At 43.3% G+C, this 25220-nt stretch overlaps 3 protein-coding genes across 4 annotated transcripts in view; 1 reads left to right on the top strand and 2 right to left on the bottom strand.

Moving 5' to 3' along the window:
* Positions 1-479: 479 nt before the first annotated feature.
* LOC122697036 (peptidyl-prolyl cis-trans isomerase A-like) lies at positions 480-1191 on the top strand. Its single transcript, XM_043907367.1, has one exon. The coding sequence runs from the start codon at positions 483-485 to the stop codon at positions 975-977; it is 495 nt and encodes a 164-aa protein (XP_043763302.1). The 5' UTR covers positions 480-482; the 3' UTR covers positions 978-1191.
* Positions 1192-2217: 1026 nt separating this feature from the next.
* The window catches only part of DNAH8 (dynein axonemal heavy chain 8), a 311786-nt gene continuing 288783 nt past the window's right edge, over positions 2218-25220 (bottom strand). The window contains exons 88-92 of one of the 2 annotated variants that reach the window (XM_043907360.1): positions 24700-24856; positions 20510-20662; positions 20237-20426; positions 4876-4997; positions 2218-2898 (exon numbers count right to left, since the gene is read on the bottom strand). In XM_043907360.1, the coding sequence (XP_043763295.1) occupies positions 2611-2898; positions 4876-4997; positions 20237-20426; positions 20510-20662; positions 24700-24856 (910 nt within the window). In that variant the 3' untranslated portion in view covers positions 2218-2610. The remainder of the gene's footprint in view (positions 2899-4875; positions 4998-20236; positions 20427-20509; positions 20663-24699; positions 24857-25220) is intronic. The other variant, XM_043907362.1, reaches the window with a different exon arrangement.
* Positions 16317-16717, bottom strand: LOC122697035 (cytochrome c oxidase subunit 7C, mitochondrial-like). Its single transcript, XM_043907366.1, has one exon. The coding sequence runs from the start codon at positions 16617-16619 to the stop codon at positions 16428-16430; it is 192 nt and encodes a 63-aa protein (XP_043763301.1). The 5' UTR covers positions 16620-16717; the 3' UTR covers positions 16317-16427.

Here is a 25220-nt window from a genome sequence, read left to right as displayed (position 1 = left end):
AGACCCCACACGATGCAAGGAAGGCCCCGCGTGCTGCAGCCAAGATCCAAAGCTGCAGATAAACAAATAAATGTGTATATATTTTTAAAAAGAAAAGAAAACATTGGATCCAATTGTTATTCTCTGAAAACAGACCATGACATCCAGGGGGGTAGACAATGCGATTTGCTTTAGTAATTTTGGCAACTGAACAGGAATATGAATAAAATGTGCATTATCTGGGAACCTGTAGTTCGGTTTGCTTACACAGCAAACTGCGGTTTGTAACGTGTTTTGCTTCCGCTCTGCTCACCCAGACAGAGTGGTTGCTTCCAGAGGCTAGCTTCTGTTCAGGTCAGTCTTTCCAGGGGATGCTATCTTTTTAGTGTGACTACAGGCTGAGGGAAGAGCCAAAACACTGGGAGCTCACTTACTTGATTTTTTAAAAAACAGTCCTGGCCTTGCAGATGCCGCCATCCCGGAGCCTTCCTTGCTGTCTAGCCATGGTCAACCCCATCATGTTCTTTGACATCGCTGTTGACGGCGAGCCCTCGGGCCGCGTCTCTTTTGAGCTGTTTGCAGACAAAGTTCCAAAGACAGCAGAAAACTTTCGTGCTCTGAGCACTGGGGAGAAAGGATTTGGTTATAAAGGTTCCTGCTTTCACAGAATAATTCCGGGATTTACGTGCCAGGGTGGTGACTTCACACGCCATAATGGTACTGGTGGCAAGTCCATCTATGGCGAGAAATTTGATGATGAGAATTTCATCCTGAAGCATACAGGCCCTGGCATCTTGTCCATGGCAAATGCTGGCCCCAACACAAACAGTTCCCAGTTTTTCATCTGCACTGCCAAGACTGAGTGGTTGGATGACAAGCATGTGGTCTTTGGCAAGGTGAAAGAGGGCATGAATATTGTGGAAGCCATGGAGCGCTTTGGGTCCAGGAATGGCAAGACCAGCAAGAAGACCACCATTGCTGACTGTGGACAAATCTAATAAATTTGACTTGTGTTTTACTTAACCACCAGACCATTCCTTCTGTAGCCCAGGAGAGCACCCCTTCACTCCCATCTGCTTGAAATATCCCATAATCTTTGTGCTCTTGCTACAGTTCTTCGGGTTCCATATTTTCCTTATCCCCCTCCAAGTTTAGCTGGATTGCAAAGTTAAATTTATGATTATGAAATAAAAACTAAACAATTAAAAAAAAGAAAACGGTCCTGGAAAGTGCTATGGCTTTGACATTGAATCAGGATCAAGAGCACACCAGAGGCCATGGCTAGAATACCCTGCACCCTATAATGCATTTTCTACTGTTTGAAAGTACACAAGACCAAGGGTCTCTAACCTTTTTGGCTCCAGGGGCCAGTTTCGTGAAAGACAATTTTTCTACAGATGGAGGGTGGGATGGTTTAGGGATGATTCAAGTGCATTACATTTATGTGTACTTCATTTCTCTTATTATTACATAGGTTCCACTTCAGGTCATCAGGCATGAGATCCCCAGAGGCTGGGGACCCCTGCTCTAGACTATGGTGGAATTTCTTCTGGGTACTTTAGACACCTTACTTGGGCTCTTGCTTGGCCACCTCTGATCAGAGTGACACAGGGATGAAAGCAGAGCAAGGCAGCCTGAAACATCCCCCTCCTTCAGAACAGACAGAGGGGAGGAAGCTTGAGGATTTAGCTGGGGGCAGGCAAGAGGATTCTAGATGGGAAGACCATAGAGACACTTCTTCATTAGCCAGAAGCTGCCTGAACATTCAATATGAGACCCCATCTGTTTTGTTAAATTGACAATTTCCTTTAGCAGGAAATAAAGGTTCATATCGAGTTTCAGACTAGCTACGGAGTAAGAAATAGCTCCACTTTTTAAAGACTTTGCTGTTTAAAGCATTCAGCATGTAACCTAATTTCATTTGATGGAGTTTGTTTTTTCCTTCTCCATTTGCTGCCTAGAAATGTGTGCTTCATTATCTCCTGTGGAGTTGGAGTTGGGAGGGGAGAGCTAGAGACTCAGAGATTTCTGGGCCTCAAAAGCACTTAAAAATAATACTGAATAAAATTAAATTGCAAGGGCAGCCATCCCAGTGGATTTTCTGTCTCAAATATTTCACACCACCAGCTGTAAGTCCCAAGGGGGTACTGACTGGAACCCTCCAATTCCCATTTCACAAACACGGAGAGAAGACCAAATGCAAACAACAAGCAAAAGATAATATATTTGCATAAACTCAGGCTTGGGTCGATGTTATTCAAAGGAAAGGTGGGTTTTATTTGAGAGAGACGATTGCATCTACTAGACTCTTTTTTGGGATGCAACAAATTAATACTTTTAGTTTTTAAAAATTCAAATCTTCCAAAGTATTCAAACATGAAAGTAGGACTTTACCTAAAAAATGATTATAAATGGAATATGACTGCCTGGAATAAAAAAAAATACTTTTGAATCATCTTTCAAAATATTGATATGAGAGAAAACATACACAAACAAGTGATTGTAAGATATCAACTTTTTAATTTAGAAAGAGTAATCAAGCAATCATCAGGGAGAAAGACACGCCTCCCCGAGTCTCTCCACAGCACTGACTGCCCGTGGCCCCAGGGCCCTCAGCAGGTGGAAAGGAACTTACTTGATGTCACACAGAAGGGCCACACCTCTCAGGATCCAGTGATCGGGGGAGAGGACTGTTCGCAAATACACCACAGTGATGAAGGTCAAGTCAGTCCGCCTGGGCTTCTTGTAAATGGGACACACATACAGCTTGGGGTCCTTGGGCGCCGTGGAATTGATGGCAAAGATGTGCAACACGGGCAGTTGTGTGAAGAGCACCTTGGGGGTGGATTCTGTGAGCTTCCCATTCCGTCTGTCCCAGGCTGCTCCATCCATGTACAGCCCATAAATGTATACGCCTTCCTGGAAGAGCCAAGCAGAAGATACCAGGAAGTTTTAAAAAGTTAACTGTTGTGAGGTGGACACCCAATGCCATAACGAAGGTCATCAGTTTGGAAAGAGAATGCACAGCAATCTTAAAACACTACCCAAAGAAGAAAACACCAGAGGATGCATTGCTTGGTGAAATATTGAGCCCACCATTCCTCGGCAGCATAGCTGGAGGCTATGGGCTTCCCTGGTAGCTCAGCTGGTAAAGAATCCGCCTGCAAATGCAGGAGATACCAGTTCGATTCCTGGGTTGGGAAGATCCTCTGGAGGAGGGTATGGCAACCCACTCCAGTATTCATGCCTGGAGAATCCCATAGTCAGAGGAGCCTGGCGGGCTACAGTCCATGGGGCTGCAAGGAGTCAGACACAACTGAGTGACTAAGTACATGAGTGATATAGAAATGCTTCTGTCACTGGGGATTCGAGCCTGGGGGGGACCGGCCTGGGACCAAAGACTCAGCCAGCAGCGCCAGATTGCCTCTGCTGCAAATGAAAGTCTCTGACGGGGGTGTTCTGAGTTGGTGCGGGGTCCTGCGGGAGCACCCAGGACAGGATTCAGAGCTGGGTGCCACTTGGGATCTCAACCTGCACTGAGCAAGCCAACAGGCGGTTCTAACTTCATCTGAGCGCCCCTAGAGGTCAGACATGCAGAGCAAGAGCGGAAGTGATGGGCGGGGGGTGGAGAAGGGGTCCCAGAGTGGCTGACCTCAGCCTGTGTCTGTCTTTCACACAGTAGGACTTACCCTTGAGGGCCTCACCAGTAAGCCAAGAGGCAACACACACACACACACAGAACAAACTGTAAAAGACATGACCTGATTACCAGCACATGCTCGTTAGAGGGGCCGCCTCGTGAAGGGCACTGAGGCCAAGCGCAGTGACTGACAGGTCACTGTGGTTGGAGCGCCCAGGGAGGACTGTGGAGGACAGGGCCTTGGAGCGTGCGCTGCACTTGGAAACACAAGAGGAGAGAGGGTGGGTGGCAAGAGAGGCAGGATGGTCAGGAAAGTCCACGCATTTTACTGAGCAGCAGGTTCAATGGTTATAAAATAAGTTAGGGCTTAACAGTGGAAGACTGTCGATACCAGACTGAAGAGCCTGAACTTTATCTTGCAGGCACTGGGGAGCCATAGAACATGTGCTCAGTAAGAAAAAAGTCTAAAGGGAATCACGGCGGAGACTCCAACAATCACGTAAGCTCATAAGATACACTTATGTAGAAAATGGTGACCATTTTTCCATTTCCAGTGAGGACTGGGTAAGAGAAAGGAAATCTATATTACAATTAAAGAGAGGGAGGTTAGCTGCAAAGTGTTTTCTAAAATCCCCCATGTGGGCTAAGAATATAAGAACCATACCTCTTGAACCAAAATCTGAAGTACATGATTTGACAGTAAAACCATGGGCCATCCCAGAAAATTAGCACATATGATACCATCATTAAGTCAGTGGTGTGGTGTGGTGTGTGTGCATCAGGTCCGACTCTGTGACACCATGGATGATAGCCCGCCAAGCTCTTCTGTCCACGGAATTTTCCAGGCAAGTTGTCCTTCCACCCAGGGTCCTGCAGCTAAGAAGGGACATGGCTGGAACTGGCCCCAGAGCTCAGGACTGCCAGTCCTGTTAGCCTCTACTGCCCTCAACCCTCATTAATTCTGTGAGTACCCCACAGCAGTGGATGGAGACGTGCAGAAAGTCCTTTCGAGCACGCACAAATGTAACTTGTAATTACAAAGAATGCAGTTTGGGGACTTCCTGGTGTTTATCATTCATTCCCACTCTGGCAAATGCAGGAGGAGTTGGCATTGAGGTGTCCTGGTTACAACCAAGGAAACCCTCACTGCAAAGCCAGAGGACCTGATGGAGATACTCACAGGTCCACGTTCAGCAGAACTTGAACTTGGAGCCCCAGCTCCAGAAGCGTCCCTGCTCCTGCCCAGCGGCACCTACCACAGGGGGCGATGTGACCTCCTCCTTGGTCTGCCGCAGAACTTCGTTGTGGATGGTCACAGAGTCCAGGGCCCAGCCTTTGTGGGCACGGGTCACTTCTTGCCTCATTGCAGTCAGGAAGCCTTAGAAAAGGAGAAAGAAATGATCGTGATGCCTTGGTGCAGACTACTCTAGTAACAAGAGGGGGAGTTGTGTAGTTAGCTGCTTATCCATCTCCAGATGTGTGCCCATCTGAGAGGAGCTGAGATCAAACCTCAGAAGGGATGTTTCTTTCAATGTTTTGTTTCAATCAACTAAATACGTCTTGCCAGCAGACAGCCGGAAAACAGCACCGTCTCTGCCTCAGACAAGGTCGCGGTTTGAAATTCCCCTGGGATTTCAACTACTCTAGTCTTCTGAGGGCTGTAACCCAGTGCTAGCTTATAGTCTCTGTTTGAAAATCCAGTATCAAGGAATAATAGTGGAATGGTAAAATATTCTGAGAACAGCATTCCAATTAAAACTGGAATCAAACCATTATCAAGCGTCTATTTGCTCTAATGGAATAATTTCATTTAGTCTAGGAAATAAGGCATAATGCCAAAATAGAAAGCCTGACTTTCAATTTGATCAAACAAAGCAATCACACCGGAAAGGAACGTTCCATGTTTTAATGAGCATAATACAGTTATTTTAAGACAATACATGGTTCTGTATATTGTGGCCTTTCTTTAAACGTAATATTTGCAAATTATTGCCATGCAATTCAATTAGAGAAGTCTATCTTGGAGAGTAGCATTTGATGTTTAAAAACTATACCTTAAACTTCAAAATGGACTTCAAAATCTTAGGATACTTTACCTGTGACCTATATATTACATTTTGGCCTCCATGTTAATACTGGAAATCATGAGGCCCTTTATTCACAATCACAAGTAAATTTTGGAACTGTGTGTCCCTATTACTCCTAGATTCATGAACTGTGAGAACTTTAATACACAAACCAACATGAAAGTGGTAATATTTTATCAGGTTTGAATGGGAGTGGAAAGAAGAGGGAAAGTTACAAGGCATAAAGGCAGGCAGTGAGTTAACACCTGTTAGAATTAGAAAGAAAGAATAGGAACTCCCCTGGTGGTCCAGTGGCTAAGACTCTGTGCTTTCAATGCAAGGGACCCAGGTTCAATCCCTCGTCAGGGAACTAGATCCCACATGCCACAGCTAGGAGTTCACATGCTGCAACTAGAGATCTTGCATGCAACAATGACGTGGCACAGCCAAATGAATGAGTATTTTTTTTTAATAAGTAAAGTAGGACTCTAGCCTGCTTAATGAACAAGTCAAGTTCTCTCCATTCTCAAGTCCCTCCCTCATTATTGTTAGACACTTGGGGAGGCCCTCATTCATTCATTCATTCCTAAGTCTCTTAGAACTGGCCACCATATACCAGGTATGCTAGAGGTGAGAGTCCCACATGATGAAGAGGCCATCCATGGACCCTGCATCCAAGGAGCTCAGTCTACACGGAAAGTGGACGGAAGCAGGATATACACCTTGATGTCATTATAAGTAAAGAGGTGAGAACAGAGTGGACCACTCAAGAAGACAGCTCAGGGAAGGCTGAATTGAGAAGATGAAGTCAAAGACTAGTCTTGAAAGTAAGAGTTTTCCAGATGGGATAATTCCAGTTAAGGGAACAGCACGTGCAAAGGCACGGAAGTCTAGGCCTACAGGTGAGGCAGTAATGGCAGATGAGGTTAGAACAAAGGCAGAGGCAGCATTTTGCAGGGTCAGACTTCAGACCTGGTGACTTTGTGAATGGTGGGAAGCCACTGATTATTTGAAGTAGGCAAATAATTTAGTTGTATTTGCATCTTATAAAGTTTACTCAGAGCTCTCACTAAAAGCAGGATTTAGGAAACTCAAGAACCCCTGCATTAATTCAAAAGAAAAGTTGGTCAGTCAACCAGAGGACCTAATTGAAGGTCTTTTTTTTTTTTTTTTAGGTCCACCAGGAGGCATGTGGAACTTCCCTGACCAGGGATCGAACCCATGCCCTTTTTAGTGGAAATGTATAATCATAACCACTGGACCACCAGAGAAGTCCTATAAGTGATTCTTCTAAAGATAGTTTCATGAAACTAAGAGTGCCTAGTAGGAAAGGATGGTTTTATGATGCAAAGTGTTAAATACAGGGAGTAGGAAACATGGTAGACGTTTGCCTGGCAGCAATTTCTGGTCAAGACCCATCTGTGGTCTACATGTGGAGTCACTTGAGATGATCTGATCAAGTAGGTGATTATATCAACTTCCACTTTAAATACTGGGGATCCCATTTTCTTTTAGTAGTCAACATGTCGCGTGTTTGGTAGTCAGGTATATGCCATGCCATGATAACTTGTTTTAGTTGTGTCCAGCTCTGCAACCCTATGGACTATAGCCCTCCAGGCTCCTCTGTCCGTGGGATTCTCCAGGCAAGAATACTGGAGTGGGTTGCCATGTCATCCTCTAGGGATCTTCCTGATCCAGGGATTAAACCCGGGTCTTCTATGTTTCCTGCGTTGGCAAGCGGGTTCTTTATCACTTGCACCACCTGGGAAGCCCAGTCAGGTATATATGACCACAGTAATAAAATCCAATCCTCCATTCTAAGTGACTCCATGAAAATGTCATTTTCATCACTCAACTTTAAGCTTGCCTCCAAGTAGAATACTCAGAATTAAATTGACCCTATTTTATGATATTTTAAAATTCATCATTGATCTATGAATCTACAAAGTCATAATGCATAAGGCATGAATAATGATTGTAACTATCCATCTGCACTAGTTGAAAAACTGGATTTTTCTATAATATTTTAAGTTCCAAATTGCAAATTTGACCTCACTTGCTATGGCACTCAGAACAATGTAGCAGATGCCAGGTGAGGGGTGAGAGAGATTCTCTCTTATGTAACACACCCAAGACAAGGACTTCAGTTGATGGTGGAGTGTTCTGAAAAAATTCTAGTATGGTTAAGGAGATATCACCTTCTCTCATCTCCCTGCTGGGGAATATGCATGATGTTGTCTGGCTGACTTCAACAGTAAGCCTCCTAATGTTTAGGAAACACTCTTAGTATGCCAGGAGATGAAATCTAGAATGCATATTACCTTCAGCTATTAAGAAAGGAAAATGTTCAATAAATAATTTGAGGCCTGAGAGCAGAGGGTAGGAAACCATTCCATGGCTCATTCCCACTCAGAACATGGAGAAGATACATATTTTTTTTTCAAGTTTTGATTGCTTTTTTTTTGGCCTCCTAAAAAGAAGAACATGATCTTGCAGAATTCAAACTGAATTGCAAATCCACTGAATTGCTCTTTATCGAATTTTAAAAATGAATGACCATCTTTCTTATAGACTGATATCAAGTCTAATGAAATCAAAATCTCTTGTTTTCTGAAACCTATATAATTTTAAAAGACTATTGATATATTTTTCTTTATAAAAGCTTGAGAAGTAGTACTTTTGTCTTGGCACTAATTTAATTTTAATAATTCTTAAGCCAAATTTTAATCATCAGTGGTGGGAAAAGTGATTCAGGCATTCATGTGTTTGACTCAGAAGTGAGAAACAAAAAGTTGGGGAAAGTCCTCAACAAAAATAATCTATTTTTCATGAGATTTAACCACCCATGCAAAAATGAGTGATTTAACCATTCAAACATATGAGTGTCATGCAGGCTAACTGAGGAGCTTTAAATTTTCTTTGCCCTTCTAACTCATATAGCATAACAAATTCCTAAAACACTTGTCAAGCTTGTTCTTTTGCAAAATGTACTTTTAAGGTTGGATTATACTCTGGAAACTCAGGTCTAAAATAACACTTGTTATCTGAGTTCCTGTAATAGTCAAGACCTAACATTTCAGCAAACAAACTACTGTTGTTTGACCTGTGCAATCAGCTGGCTTGAAGAAAGCTGTAGAAGGCTTTTGGTATCAATTCAAACAAGGTCTTGGAGGCAACAGAATAAATAACTAATCAGGAATGCTATTGTTGTTGTTGAGTCACTAAGTCGTGTCCAATTCTTTGCAACCCCAAGGACTGCAGCATGCCAGGCTCCTCTGTTCTCTACTGTCTCCCAGAGTTTGCTTAGATTCATGTCCATTGAGTTGGTAATACTATCTAAGCTCTGCTGCTTTCTCCTTTAGCCTTCAATCTTTCCAGCATCAGGGTCTTTTCCAATGAGTCGGCTCTTTATATCATGTGGCCAAAGTATTAGAGCATTAGCTTCAGCATAATCCTTTCAATGAGTATTCAGGGTTGATTTCCTTTAGGATTGACTGGTATGGTCTCCTGGCTGTCCAGGGGACTCTCAAGAGTCTTCTCCAACACCACAGTTCAAAAGCATCAATTCTTCTGCTTTCTTTATAGTCCAACTCTCACATCCATACATGACGACTGGCAAAACCACAGCTTTGACTATACAGATCTTTGTCAGCAGAATGATATCTCTGCTTTCTATCTCTGCTTTTCTATCTAGGTTGGTCATGTCTTTGCTCCTATCAAGGAGCAAGTGTCTTTTAATTTCATGGCTTGCAGTCACCATCCATAGTGATTCTGGAGCCTAAGAAAACAAAATCTGTTACTGTTTCCACTTTTTCCCCTTCTGTTTGCCATGAAGTGATGGGAACAGATGTCATGATCTTAGTGTTTTAAATGTTGGGGCTTCAAACCAACGTTTTCAGTCTCCTCTTTCACCCTCATCAGGAGGCTCTTCAGTTCGTCTTCCCTTTCTGCCATTAGAGTGGTAACATTTGAGTATCTGAGGTTGTTGATATTTCTCCCCATAATCTTGATTCCATCTTGTGATTCATCCAGCCCAGTATTTTGCATGATGTACTCTGCATAGAAGTTAAATAAGCAGGGTGATAATATACAGCCTTGACGTACTCCTTTCCCAATTTTGAATCAGTCAGTTGTTCCACGTCCGGTTCAAACTGTTGCTTCTTGAGCTGCATACAGGATTATCAGGAGACAGGTAAGGTGGTATGGTACTCCTGTTTCTTTAAGAATTTTCCACAGTTTGTTGTGATCTACACAGTCAAAGGCTTTAGTATAACCAAGGAAGGAGAAGTAGATATTTTTCTGAAATTCTCTTGCTTTCTCTATGAATGTTGGTAATTTGATCTCTGGGTCCTCTGCTTTTTCTAAACCCAGCTTGTACATCTGGAAGTTCTTGGTTCACGTACTGCTAAAGCCTAGCTTGAAGAATTTTGAGCATAACCTTGCTAGTGTGTGAAATGAGCACAATCAGGAAGGTTCTTCTCTATTTCACAAGGAGTTGGTTGGTATTCTGTAATGATGATCCTATAGGCAATGCTTTCTTTCCTTTAATAAATGAACCAGTCCTTAGGTAATGAGCCTTCGGTTGTTCAGTATTTCCTGTCTTGTCAGTTACTAAGCCTCCCATGAGCATTTTGGAAGATGAACAGAAATGATGTTCCTGCCATAAGATTATGACAGGCAGTTTTTTCCCCAAAATGAGAAGCAAATGCAGCTCATTGGTAAGTTAAATGAAAGGTCAGAAATCATTAAGCAAAGATGACGATGATTCACCCAGTTGAATAAAAATGCCCCAGGCACCTTTCCTGATGCTTCGCTCGATGCTGTAAGGTAGGGATCTTAATCTTGGCTGAAAATGAAAAATATCTGGGAAGACTTTGAAACTTCCAATTCCCTGGTCATAGCCCAGATAAGTTAAATCGAATATCCAGAGGTGGGACCAGGCTTCAGTACTGTTTTAAGGCAGGGTTTCTCGAAGTTCACAGCTAATGCCAAGGGAAAGATCGCTTATTAAAATGCTGGTTCTGATTCAGTAGGTAAGTTGAGGGTAGGTAGGTCCTGAGGATCTTCATTTCTATCAAGCTCCCAGGTGATGTTGCTCCTGCTGGCTGCTGGACCACATACCAGGTAGCAATGGTCTAAGACCCAGGTTCCTCACACCTTAGAGCGACCAAAAGATACTTTAAGACTGATTATATAGCATATTAAAAAGCAGAGACATTACTTTGGCAACAAATGTCCGTCTGGTCAAGGCTATGGTTTTTCCAGTGGTCATGTATGGATGTGAGAGTTGGACTGTGAAGAAAGCTGAGCACCGAAGAATTGATGCTTTTGAACTGTGGTGTTGGAGAAGACTCTTGAGAGTCCCTTGGACTGCAAGGAGATCCAACCAGTCCATCCTAAAGGAGATCAGTCCTGGGTGTTCATTGGAAGGATTGATGCTGAAGCTGAAGCTCCAATACTTTGGCCATCTGATGCAAAGAGCTGACTCATTGGAAAAGACCCTGATGCTGGGAGGGATTGGGGGCAAGAGGAGAAGGGGACGACAGAGGATGAGATGGTTGGATGGCATCACCAACTCGATGGGCATGAGTTTGAGTAAACTCCGGGAGTTGGTGATGGACAGGGAGGCCTGGCGTGCTGCGATTCATGGGGTCGCAGAGAGTCAGACACAACTGAGCGATTGAACTGAACTGAACTGAGTGAACTCATCCCCAGAGGTTCTGAAGTCACTGGTTTGGGCCCCCAGGGATTAGCATGTATTAAAACCTCCCCACGTGATTCTACTGTGTGGGCAGGATTGAGAACCTCTGCTCTGTTAAAAATATCTGCATGACAGGCCAATAAGAGATCACGGACGCATATCTGTTTGCAGAACAATTTGGTAAGTGGGAAAAGACATGCCCTATGATACAAACGAAATATGAGGAAGGCTATCAGTGATGCAAGCTGAGTCTTTCCAGAGTCCCCTGATATGCATGTATTTTCTAAAATGCTGTTAATCCAGGACACGGAGTACAAGCCGAAGCACTGGGGCTAATTCTCTTGGCCAGGTTGGGATCAGCTAACCCTGCTGGGTCTCACATGCCAAAACGTAATTCTGTAATTCTGTAACTGCTGTACGTTCCCTGCCCCTTCTCTGCTCCTCTATGCTTCCTCTCCCTTCACCCAACCTCACACCTCTCTGCCCCCTCCCCAGCCTTTACACTCTTCCCGCTGAAGTGGGTCGGCGGTTAGCAGACCCTCCCATGTTCCATGTCTGCACAGAACATTCTCTCCATCTTCTTGCCCTTTCTGGAGGCTGGCTCAACCCTGAAGACCCTGTCCTCCCCAACTGCCCCTCCCCCTGGATGAGAATCTCTGCTGCTTGAACAATCCCCCTCCATCCACATGCCCCTCTCCTCACTGTCCCTGCCAAGTGCCCACTGGTCCCCATTCATGGAGCCTCCTGCCGCCTTCTGGGTCTCTTCAGTATCCCACTCAGCATCTTGACCTCTCAGTTCCAAAGACCTGCTCCTCAACTCCACCCCCTTTTCTTCACTTCTTCCCCTATTTAGTCTAGACCCATCTTTTTCATCACTCACCCAGCAGAACTCCAGTGCTAAACAAGTCCAGGTGCCCTTCTTCTTAAACCTATTCCAGGCAAGACCGAGGTCAGTACACAGTTGCCACCATGGTTTAGCCACCACTAGCCTTGATGGGATCGTCAAAGCCATCTAGCAGTCCTGTCCTCCTTAGCCCTCTTTCTCGAACTTCTGCCACTCTTCTTAAATCTTTCCTTTAACACCTTGCTCCTGAGATCGCTTGGCCTCCTCAGTAAAGGGAAAGATAGAAAACATCAGATGGGAATTCCCTTAACTTCCTGCCACTATCCAGCAAGCTCATCGGCTCCTTGGCTCATTCCTTCCTTGTTCCCTTGTTACAGTGGTCGGGGTGTCCCTCCTCCCACCTGGAGTGCATCCCTCCACTTGGGGAACCACGCCTTCTGCTTCTTTCGCCCCCTTGTGGTATCTTTGTTCTCTCTCTCTCCTGGCTTCCTCCCACCAGTATTTGAATAGGCTCAAGCTTGTCCTACTATTAAAAGAAAAAGGAAGAAAGTGTTTTTTCTTCTGACAACTGCTCCTCCAACTCCCTTCTTCTCTTCCAAGTCCAATTTCTCGAGGGAAGTTTCCATGCCCTCCATCCTCACTCTCTGTCTCCCCATTTTCTGGTCTCTCACTCACCCTGAAATCTGACTCCTCCACCTCCCCACCCACTCCACTGAGACTTCTCTCACCCGCAGTCTCCTGGTTGATAAGGCTCTCTGGCTATTTGGGGCCCTACCTTACTTGACCTCTGGCAGCATCTGTCACTCCTTCCTCCCATCCCCTCCCATCTTCCACCACCCTATGCATTCCTGGTTTCCCTCTTTCAAGTTATTAGGATGTGAAGGACTATTTAGAAGAGTCAGGGTGATCTGGAGGGTGGGCATGTACAAGCAAACAGTGCAGGTCCTGGTGAGGATGGTTTAGGGGGAAGATGGACAGATGGTAGTCCTGGTGAGGTTGACAGAGGATGGAATAGTTCACGGTGACAGTTGGAAGTAAGACTCAGAAGCTAACACTGGGACTTTTGATGAGTCCATCATAAGTAGACAGAAACAACTGCATCTGTGAGAATGACTGAGGTCATCAATGAAGGGACCAGGGCCAAGGGCAGAACTTGTCTGAGAAGAGCCCACAAAGTGGGCTGAGAAGCAGTCCTCTGAGAGGTGCGGGGAGAACCGAGGTAGGTGATAGATGGAAGCCAAGGTGTGAAATGAAGCTAGCAGGAGGACCACTAGACCTGGTGGCCTTGGAGAGAGCAGTCTCAGTGTGGTGATGAAGCCAGCCGAATGATGAGGAACTAGAGGGTTGGTAAGGACGGTGACCATAGGCAGACTAGACTCATAGGGATGTGGTTGAGGCTGAAGCCAGCGCATCAAGCCCCTCCCCCACAAAGGTGAGAAGGATGGGCTTTTATTCACTTGGAGGTGTTTCTAAGGTGTCCACAATCCTTCTCTGGTTCTGGGATTCAGGGTCAGGGCAGTGAGTGCTCTCACCCAGACTGAGGTCTGGAACCCTGACAACCCTTCGCCCGGATTTCCTCAGATGTTAGGGGTAGCTCTGGGGCAGACTTGGGATTGTTATGATTAGAAAAAATCCCCAGTCCCTTCCAATCCTAAAGTTCTACTAATAACCCTGCTGTACTCTTCTGCCCAACAAACATCAAGCTTTTATGACTATCTTCAAGATAAGCATTCAGAAATTGCTGGCAGCTGCCAATGTTGCCCTAAAAACAAACACACAGGACTTCCCTGGATAGTGGATAGGAGTCCGCCTGCCAACACAGGGGGCTCAGGTTTGGTCCCTGGTCCAGGAAGATTCCACAGGCTGTGGGCAACTAAAGCCCATAGACCACAACGACCGAAGCCTGTGTGCTGCAATGACTGAAGCCCGAGCGCCTACAGCCCGTGCTCTGCAACGAGAGAGGCCACCGCAATGAGAAGCCTGTGCACCCCAATGAAGAGTAGCCCCCACTCACCACGACTAAGAAAACCCGCACGCAGCAACGAAGACCCAGCACAACCAGAAATAAATGAATAAGTTATTTTTTTAAAAAAAGAACAAATACACAGGCAAGAGGTTATAGGAACAAAAGATAACAGGACAAAAATTGTCCATCTCCTTGCTCCAGTAGACTCCCTTCTAACTGAAAATCTTGATTTGTAGTAGTGAATACTAAATTGCTGCTGATATCTGCTATAACAGATGTGGTGTGGCTTGTCAAGACAGTAAAGAACAAAGCAGAAAAGCTAGAGCAGTTCGGCATCCAAATGGCATCACGCTCCAGATTGAGTTCAACATTGGGAAAATAATGACAGGGCAGGGTTCAGTCTCACACAGAGGGGTGAGGCCCAGACAGCACGTCCAGCCTCGGCCTCCCTTTCGTTTGCAGCACCTGTGAGTCACACCACACTGAATGGCAAAGCGAGGCTATCAATTAAAAGGTTCTGGAAGGCAGGCAATTCCCTCGGCTTGAAGTCAAGCGCATGTCCGCTCATAATCTCTGAGTTTAAACACATCCCTACCTATGACACAGACACACACAAATCAGAATCTAAGTCATGTGTACATGATGCTCTGAAAAGGTACCCTTGTGGGAACAGGAGACCACATAATCCTTCGAGAACGCTGAGCAACACAGTCTTAAATGATACGTGTGCGTGTGCACGCCAGTTACTGCTGGGAAGCCCCAGTGGAGCACAAAGGTTCTCCTGAGCCTGAGTAATCCACTGGGAGGCCGTTCCACGCAATGCCCAAAGCTGGGCCTTTGAACAAATGTCACAGGGTCATGGGCATAGAGAGCTTGACCACTTTAATAATCAAATCTAATTGCCACCTGATTGAGCTCATCAGTTGCTACAGAAATGATTGTGAAGGGGGCTGAACACACGAAATTAGTTCCAGAGTGGCTGGCTGACAGCCTCTTCAATAGGACAAAATATCTGACCACCACACAGAGACAGAACAGTGCTACAAACAGGGTGAGCTCAGATACAGACTGGGGTGGGGGAGGGGGGAGGCAAATGAGGCCCATCACCTGTCCCTGCAGCATCACTTAGGCCCAAGGGGCGCTCACCAGGGGCATGATGGGAAACACACATCAGACAGTATCAGACGCCAGGTAACATTACAAGAACACAAGACAAATGTTCAGAGGTGAAAGAAACATTTTCAAGTATTCTACAATCTAGGTGATTTTGACTATATATATTTCTGAATAAACTATGGCATCTTAGCAAATGACATTGTGTTTTACTTAAACCGTGGTTTCTTTTTTTTTTTTTTTTTTTCAGGATGTAAAATGTTTAATATAGCTCAATGAATCTCAAAATAGGAAGGAGGCTCTAGTCCCCTTTCCACCAAGAAAACCCAGACAGCTAAATTTGTAATTTACCAATGATTCAAACAAAAAATTCAAAATGGTAGGAATCCTTCATGTTATACAGAAAATCTCCGCAAGCACAGAATACCATGACTTATCACTGATATAATTACTAATCAGAGCCATCTCACAACCCATTTCTCCTAGTCAAAGCATCAGAAAAAAAGGGGAGTATTTCCTTTATTATCTCACATGCTATTACAATTCATTTCAAATATTCTTTTAGTCTAAACAAGACTAATACTGGTCAGTAGCACATCTATGAAAGCAAAAATTTCAATGTTATGGTACAGAGGAAGAAAATGAAGATCCTGAACTTAAATCTTCATACACTACTGATTTTCCTAATGTTTAACTAATTATCACTCATGGAGAGAAGTGAATCTCCTTCAAAGTAAAAAAAAAAAAAAAAGATTAAAAACGTATCTTTTTTTTTTTCCTCCCTTTAAAATAAAAATCACAGGGTAAGTCTGCACTTCTCTTTTATAATGAATTGCCGACAATTTCTGACCCATGAAACAAACCAAAAAAAAAATCAGAATTTAAGACCAAGAAATAAGCTAAATTAAATACATATTTAAGAAACTAATAATGCATTATTACCCAAATAAAATGTAAGCACGTGTTCAATTATCATGTTCCATATTTCAGAGAAGAGGCAATAAGGATTTATGCCATAAGTTTATTTACAAACGTAGCTAGGATGCTGAGTTCAAGGGTTTGATCCTTTTAAGAGACTGCACCTCTTAATATGTTCCTCTTCCTATCTGTCTCATGGGTTACTTTTTAAGCAGTTGGTGTCTCACTATAAAGAAAGGTGCAGCAAATCCAGACCCAAAGAACAAAGTCATCATAGCTAGTAACCTCCACTTGTTTTCCACTGAAAAAGGTATATTCTTCCCTGGACCCTCCTCGTAGTGGCTCCGACAAACCACAGAGGTTGTGAACCTCCGGATGCTCTGTCCCAACATAGCGCTGTTGGAAGCTCTACAAAAGATCGAGACTGAAGGCGGAAGAAATGGCGGCCGCAAAACGCGCCCTGCTTCCTCACGACCTTGTTCCCCAAAGTCCGTGGTTTCTTTAAACAATTTACTTAGAGACTTCCCTGGTGGTCCAGTGGCTAAGACTTCACCTTTCAATGTGGGGTGTGTGTGTTTGATCCCTGGTCCGGGAGCTATGATCTCACATGCCTTGCAACCAAAAAGCCAATACATGAAATGGAAGCAATTTCCTAACAAATTCAATAAAGACTTTCAAAATGTTCCACATCAAAAGAAAAATCTTAAAAAAAAATAGCCATTGAAAAATAATTTACTTAAATCTTTTGGGCCAAAATATTATTTCAAGAAAGGGGACTGGGTTAGATGATATAAAACCCAGGAGTTACACCATGTCGAGAAATCAATCGCTGAGGTCAGATAGTGACCAGAGAAGCTTCCACCTGGAGAGGTCTTTATCTGCTTGCACGCTGCCTATGAACATGCATGGGGTTGCTGCAACCTCTCTGATTCAGCCAGGTAAGATGCAACTGAAAGTGATTCGTCTCCCATGTCAAGAAAAGGCAAAGGAAGCAGAGAAGTGATTGGTAGGTAGGGAAATCCGACTTCCACTCTTCTGTGCTACAAACAGAAAGCAAGGGTGTGTAAAGGTAGGATGTTTGAATAAGTGCAAGACTTTCAGAGACATGGAGAGCCACGAGAGAAGGAATCCAAGTTCAGTTTAAAAATAGAAATGAAGAAAAAAAAATAGAAAGGATCAGTGTTATTAACAAGGCAAATAAGAAAACTGATTTATATTTATATTTCTTTAAATGTTGCTCTGGTTTGTAATACTTCTCAATAAATAGTAACAAATATTAGTTTATATTAATACATCACTATTGAAAGGCACATTTCTAATGGAAAAAAAGCAATTGCTCAAAGAGACTGTGCTGTGATATATGATTTATCCATCTATGTCCGTGGAAAGCTGTGGATAAATCAACCCCGCTCCCTTGGCTTCTAAATGTTAAAAATGGACTTAACGATCTCACCTTTTTTTTTTTCCCCCTAATCACTGATTTGAAGTCTGCCGGCACACCTGCCCGCCTGGATGTCCCTCCTGCACAGGCTCCCTGCCCATCCTCCCAGGTGGACCCTCTCCTAAGGCTCCCGGTCTTGTGCTTGGCCTTCAGCCTCAGTCGCTGCCACTTCCTCCTCTCTCAAAGACCCCCATTTCATCACTCCAGCAGATCTGCCTCCTCCTCTGCACCTGGTCAAGCTCTCAGGCTGTCTCCCTTGGACCTGATAAGAGTCTCCTTGCTGTGGACGTCCTTCTTTCAGTCTACACTCTACCTTCGCCTCATTTTCGGTGACTTCCTGTTGCCTTTATGATGCAGCCCAAACTCCCCCGGAAGACCTCACACCCCAGCCTCACCCGCCAACGCCCCTGCTCCTGCCTCCTGAGCTCAGGCGACACGGGTCTTCTCTCCCTGGACATGCCTTGTCTCTGCTCAGGTCTCCGTCTGGGATGCTCTTATCTCCAGCCTCTGCCTCTGCGAACTCCACTCACGGGTCCGGGTGCAGCTCTTCTCAAGCCCGGCCTCGGGGGAAGGTACCTCTCTGTCCTCTGCACCTTTGAGGCACTTGGCTCTCACTCGGATGGAGCATTTACCACATTCTGTTAAAGTCGCTCATGTTTCTGTCCTACCGACCAGATTATGGGCTCCTTTGGGGCAGGAATCAGGTCTCAAATCTCTCTCTATTGAAAGCACGTAGTGGATGGGCTGACAAATGAAAGATGGTTGAACAATCCTAATCAAGTTAAATGTTATTTCTTTAAGCTCCCAAGCTGGGAATCACCTGGTGACAGCTTACTCAAATCGAGGGCTGGTATGGAGGAAAGAGACTCACAAGTAGACACAAGAATCTGAGAACCATAATAAAAATTTCTTTCCTCCCAAAATTCAATGGGAATTCTGGGAGAAAAACAGATTAAGTGAAATCTTGGGGCTGTTCTTCACAAATCTAAAGTCTATCGACATAATAATGTGCCATGTATTGGGTTGGCCAAAAGGTTTGTTTGGGTTTTTTCATAAGATGGTAAAGAAAAACCTCAATAAACTTTTTGGCCAACCCAATATAATTTTCTAAGTGCCTAAAAACCACCATGATCAATGTTTTAAATTTAGAAAATGTTAAGGCACTTGAAAATTCATGAACTGAGTGAATGCATGTACACAGAGGACAAATAAATGTCTACTATTTATTAAGTATCATTTATACAAAGAAAAATGCACAACTCATAAGTATAAAGCTTGATAAATTTTCACCAAGGGAATGTAGCCCTGTAACCAATATCCAGATCAAGAAGTAGAACATTCCCAGACCCCCTGAGCCCACTTGTGCTCTTTGGCAATCACTGCCCTTTCCCACAAGGGTAACCATTATTCTGACTTTTAAACCTTGGATCTATTTTACTTATTTTGGTTCCTTGCATAAATGGAATCATACAATATACATACATCACAAAGAATATGGTATACATACATTATAATGTGTCCTGTTTGACTTCCTTCATTTAATATTATTTTATGAGATTCAACCATACTGCTGAGAGTAACGATGTGAGTGTTTGTGAAGTTGCTTACGGAGTAACGATAGTACATCCTAAATAAGTGTGAATACTTCTTAAATTGTATTAATAATGGGCCTATAAAGTGCTGAACTGTAAGGAACCCAGTGTCTCTTCATTCTTGCCAAGAGTTACTTGAAAAAACTATCCATGTCATAGTAAGAAAAAAAAATTGTTGCATTTCTGAACTTTTATGAACTCTATGAGATCTAGTCTGAAACTTATTCAGTAAATACTTCTATAATGAAGGAATATATGCAGTGGGATCACAAAGCATTTTTTCAGGGGAGGGGAAAAAAAACAAGCAAGCAGGGACAGACTCTGGAAGTTCACTGAATAAAACTTTTGCCACACAGTCATTTTTAAAATCAGTCTAATTTTCTGAGCCTTAGGAACATTTTCCTTTGCATATTCTGGTGCTTCATTTTTGTCACTTTCATAAACATTTAAAAACTAATGTTTGACAGATCACCAGCCCAGGTGGGATGCATGAGACAAGTGCTCGGGCCTGGTGCACTGGGAAGACCCAGAGGAATCGGGTGGAGAGGGAGGTGGGAGGGGGGATCGGGATGGGGAATACGTGTAAATCTATGGCTGATTCATATCAATGTATGACAAAAAAAAAAAGAATACTGGGAAAAAAAAACAAAAAAACAAAAAAAAAACTAATGTTTGAACAAAACCTTTTCAGTATTTCACATTGTTCTAACCACAGACTTGCTTGCTTAAGTGGGTGAGAAGAAAAATGGAATTTTGCCCCAATATTGTAGAAGCAATATAGCAGACAGAACTTCAGACTGAATTCATAAAACAAATATAGAAGGTTCATCTGCTGGTCTACACCTTTGAAAGCATGATTCCAGCATGCAGCAAGCTGTACTTCTATACTGTTCTCTATAACATACATTTATCACACAGTGCTACTATACAACCACTCACGACTTCCAAGTTATCCTACAGTCCTATGAACACCCACCTTGGGGATTGAAGAAACCAGTCATCCAGAACACATTGGGCCTCCCTTCAAATATCCAGGTGGAAAACTGAGCATTTCTTTCCAAAAGTTCAGTAAACCAGAAGCCCAGTGTGGATGAGTCCCAGGACACTCTTTTCCAGATCTGGGGTATACGGGCATCATACATGTTGTCCAGAGCATCTCTCAAGTTCTGGAAAAAAGACAGAGTTAAAATCTGAGAATAAGAAAATTCAACAAAAGAGGGAAACGGCTACTGAGATGGTCACAGCTCACCTCACTCATAATGATGGTGCCTTCAATGGCCAATTTTAGATCACTCAGGCTACTGCGAAGTATTGAAATGACTTTTTGCATTCTGTCAATTTCTTGTCTGAGAAATATGTTCATTGAATTAAGATGCCCCATCTTCATCAAACGAGCTTTCACCTAACACGAAGCATACAATAATGGAGATGAAAAAAATAATTATCTGCCCCTTCTTTTCCAAGGATCCCTCCTTTCCCTAGTCTCTTTTTCCTCTGGATGTATCTCTACAAGCCCAAATGAACTCTAAAATATCTCTTGCAGAACCAAATTCGCCATTAAATTTCTCATATTCTGGGCTTCAAAAACTACTGTTCAACGAAAATGATTTTTATTTCCTACTGATCATACTTAGTTGATAATTGGAAAAGTACTTTGAAAAGCTGAAATAAAATTTTACTTTTTCCCCCCTTTCAAATGATTAAGTACTAAAGTGTCAGTTAAATATTCTTTTGCAATTTAACCTTTGTAAGAGTACAGTCTGGAATACTTTTTCTCATAGTGCTTGTAGAATCATTATTAGAAATGTCACAGAAAGTGAATACAGCCAAAATCTTTACAGAGCAGTTACCAATAAATATAATTGGCTGCAGTATCCTGTTGTTGCTCTGGCTAGGGTGACTAAAGAGAGCCTTTCATAATCTAATCAATGAAAATATTTGATTTTGTGGGAGGGCCATAAAGCACCTGTCATTTTTTCCTTCTGGTATATAATTTATTGGCCATTTTGAAGAGATCAATATAAAAGCATCTGGTCACAGGAACAATAAAATATAACAATTATTGGGAAATAGGCCAATACATATACACATTTCAATTTAGTGACATATGCCTCAGAAAAGACTGACTATGAATACTGGCAAGAACTCTTGAGAGATCTGAACTTTCTGCTGGCCACAATCAAAGAAATGCCAGAACAGGAGGGGTGAGGACAGATACATGGAGTAGGAGGGACACTGGGAATGAGGCACCAGCCCAGAGAATCACCAGAAAGCCAGGAAACTGCAGCACTCTCAGAGGCCCACTGCCTCGTCTTGAGTCATGGGGGACTAGAAACAGATGGGCTCCAGGCTCACCTGGACCGCCCTCCCTCCTCACGCTATAGAACAGGTGTTCTGGCATGGTGCCCACGTTTCCTACTCAGCAATGGCCATCTCTGATTACCTGCAGCTGGGCCACTTCCAGTGTGTGAGGGACAAGAGGGGAACAGTGATGTGAAACTGAACACCTGGATGGGGCTACCTGCACAGGTTGAGCAAGTGATCTTGAAATCCTAGTTAAATATGCCAGTGTGCACGCTTGGTCGCTCAGTTGTGTCCAACTCTCTGTGACCCCATGGACTATAGTCCACCAGGATCCTCTGTCCCTGGGACTTTCCAGGCAAGAAAACTGTAGTGGGTTGCCACTTTCTCCTCCAGGGGATCTTCCTGATCCAGGGATCAAACCTGAGTCTCCTGGGTCTACTGCATTGGCAGGCAGATTCTTTCCACTGAGCCACCTGGGAAGCCCCCTAAACATGCCAGTGGAGGTCTCTAACCCAGTCTGACATACCAACTCTTCAGGTAGTCACCTAAATTCCTGGTTCCAGAACTTACAGTTTTGCAGGCTCCATTGCTCTGTTCTCATCTTGAGCCCTTCAGCCTCCAGTGGCTAAATAGCCTATATATCATCCTGCTTAGATCATGACTATGTCATGGAAATTAACATTTTAAGGAAAAAGATTATGGAAACACTTTTGCAACCAATGCAAGTGAGAAATCAAGTCCAGGTGTTGGCTTCACTATGAAATCAATAGCCCAGGTAGCTTTGATATGGTAACAGCCCCAACAAATCACCTTGCCTGACACTTAGGGTTTTAAAAGAGAGACTTCTCTTACAACAGACACGTGCTTAATGTGTCTTAAAACTTAGATTCTAGAAAATCTAAAATCAGAACTGATTTTACTTCCAGTATCATTACTGTTTCAGCTTAAAATTGTCTTTTTATTAATAAGTAAAACATTTGTTGTAGTCTTACATAGCATTTTTATATTTCTGAAACCAGTTAGTCTTTTCTACAGTAATATGTTTTTAAGTCAATACTGTAATTATGTTTCAATTAACTAAATGGACCTTACAGCCACATTTTTAAGAACACATCTCTTCTGTAAAAGGACACTAAAAAGTAAGTAATCCTGGAAGAGGAGGCTGCTTTAGATGTCTCTTAGTACAAACTCCCTCCCATCTAATAATACATTTAGGGACACCCCTCCCACTCAGATTCTGCTGGGGTGATGAAAGAACAGAGATTTTGGTGAAATACTCCTGACTAACCCCAAGCAGCTCAAATTATCCCAAGGTACTGAAACTCTCCTCTGGTAATACAAACCTGCAGTCTAGTCATAGAGAATGTATTTTATCTCACTTTCACATGCCAGCTTTTAAAAATCTTTGAAGACGGGTGTTATGCCTCATCTGTCCTCTGATTGTTTACAATGGACCACACAAAGTATGGACTCATAATACTTATCCACTTAAAAAAACATTTCTCTCTCCTGACTAGAAACATCTCTATGTGAAGTCACTGATATCAGTATCTTAGCCAAATTCTTGGTACCCACCTACACATCAGAAGCAAAAATTGTTTTAAGAAGGAAGAAAATGTTTTTTATTGCTGGGGGCACTGACTGCAGGTGGGAGGACTGTAGCCCAGGCAACCACATCTCCCAGACTCGGGGATGCAGGACAGGGGAGACGCAGGACCAGAGAAATACCCCCATGAGGGCATCACCCTCTTACTTTTTAGTTGAAAAGCTAAAATTGCCTCAGCCCGGTCTTGGACTCAGGTGAAGCTCACCATCAGTAGTGAGGGGTGGAGACTGAGAACAGGAAAGAGGAGGCCCTGGATGGCCTGACTATCTTCTTGCTTGAAGGAGGAGGATGTCTTACAGGACTTACAGACTGCCCAGAAATTTTACCACAATTAAAGATTTATTAACATCAGCACTTCTCAAAGTGTGGTCTGGGACCCCTAAGGCTCCTGAGCTCCTTTTAGGAGGTTCATGAAGTCAATTTTTTTTCGTAGCAATTCTGACACCTCATTTGACTTTTCACTCGCCTTCGCTGAGGAGTGTCTAAAGGCTGCATGACTTGTGGTGTCACCGCAGACGGGATGTATCAGCAGATACCAGGGTCCAGCTGTCTGCTAGTAGACCAGACATTAAAGAGGTGTACAAAACCCTCACTTTCTCTTTGAATGGTTTTGTTTTGGAAAATACACTTATTTTTTAAATATAAATGTTATGCTACCATGTGATGGGTTTATTAATGTTATTTCATAATAAATTAATATTTTTTTCAATTTTAGTTTACATTTAGAGTATATTAAATATCAGTCATTATGATCTATACATGGGCTTCCCCGATGGCTCAAGCAGTAAAGAATCCTCCTGCAATGCAGGAGACACGGGTTTGATCCCTGGGTTGGGAAGATCCCCTGGAGAAGGAAATGGCAACCCACTCCAGTATTATTGCCTGGAGAATTCTGTGAACAGAGGAACCTGGCGGGCCACAGTCCTTGGGGTCACAAAGAGTCAGACATGACTGAGCACTCATACACATAATCCATAAAAGTAAGAGCTATTTGGGGTCCTTGATCATTTTGTAAAGCGGTCTTGAGATTAAAAAAAAAATTTGAGAAAAACCGATGTTGATTAACAAGGAAACATCTGGGAGGTTCAAGAAGTAGAAAATTATTGCCATCCAAACGAGAGTGAATTCATGTAAATGGCTTGCTTTCCTACTATCTGGCTGAAAGGACAGGGAGAATGAAATATATGGAGAGCAAGAGAGAGAAGGGCTAAATTTAAATAATGGGACAAAGCAGGCTTGGGTAAGACAGACAGGGAGAGTCTCAATCCAGAGGGTTAAAAAACCCAAAGACAGAGGAACCCAAAGATGGGCAAAGGGTGCAGAAGAGGCAATTGAGAAAGAAAATAAAATAGAAAAGTACAGATTGTAATTTTGCAAGAGGCTTGAGCAAGGGTAAGCAAGAGAAAACCAAAAAGTAAAAAAAGCATTGAGCAGGGAGAGGAAGAGACTGAAATGTATCATCCGAGGACTGTGCTCAGCCTTTTGGAACCCAATGTCAGCCCTGCACGCCTGGGGAAAGGAGAGCTCACCTCGTGGGGAATGTAATCAGGAGGCAGCTTGCTCAGCATGTCTTCAGATAACCTGTAAACAATGGCTTCCCGGGTCTCTCCCACGCCGCCGCCACTCTCTTTGGGCTGAATGTTGGTAATTGTTTCAAGCACAGCAGAAGCAGTGTTACTCTGGTAACTGACAAAAAGAACTGAACTGTTCAGAATGCAGCAGGAAAATGCACCTTCAGAGATAATTATCAACGCTAAAATGAAATGATGAATCACTTAACTCAAATCCAGCCCAAAAAAAGGAAAAAAAAAAAAGAAAGAAACTTTACCATCGATCTATGGGAATGAAAAAACTTGAGATCCACTCTACTTCCTCCTATTAGGACATCAAGAACACAGAAATGAAAGTTCTTCATCTTCAGGGAAAAAGATTCCATGAATGCCTTTAATAAGCCAAAGCAGTGCTAGCCAGCCTTGCTTGTACTAACCTAAACCCTTCAAACTGAACAAGGAGCCCACCTCCTTTTATTCTCCCCTGTTTGTGGACTGGT

The sequence above is a fragment of the Cervus elaphus genome, chromosome 7, assembly GCF_910594005.1.
Source record: "Cervus elaphus chromosome 7, mCerEla1.1, whole genome shotgun sequence".
NCBI classification, from domain to species: Eukaryota; Metazoa; Chordata; class Mammalia; order Artiodactyla; family Cervidae; genus Cervus; species Cervus elaphus.
The sequence above is the reverse complement of the archived record's forward strand: the minus strand, read 5'-3'. Positions and strand labels throughout refer to the sequence as shown.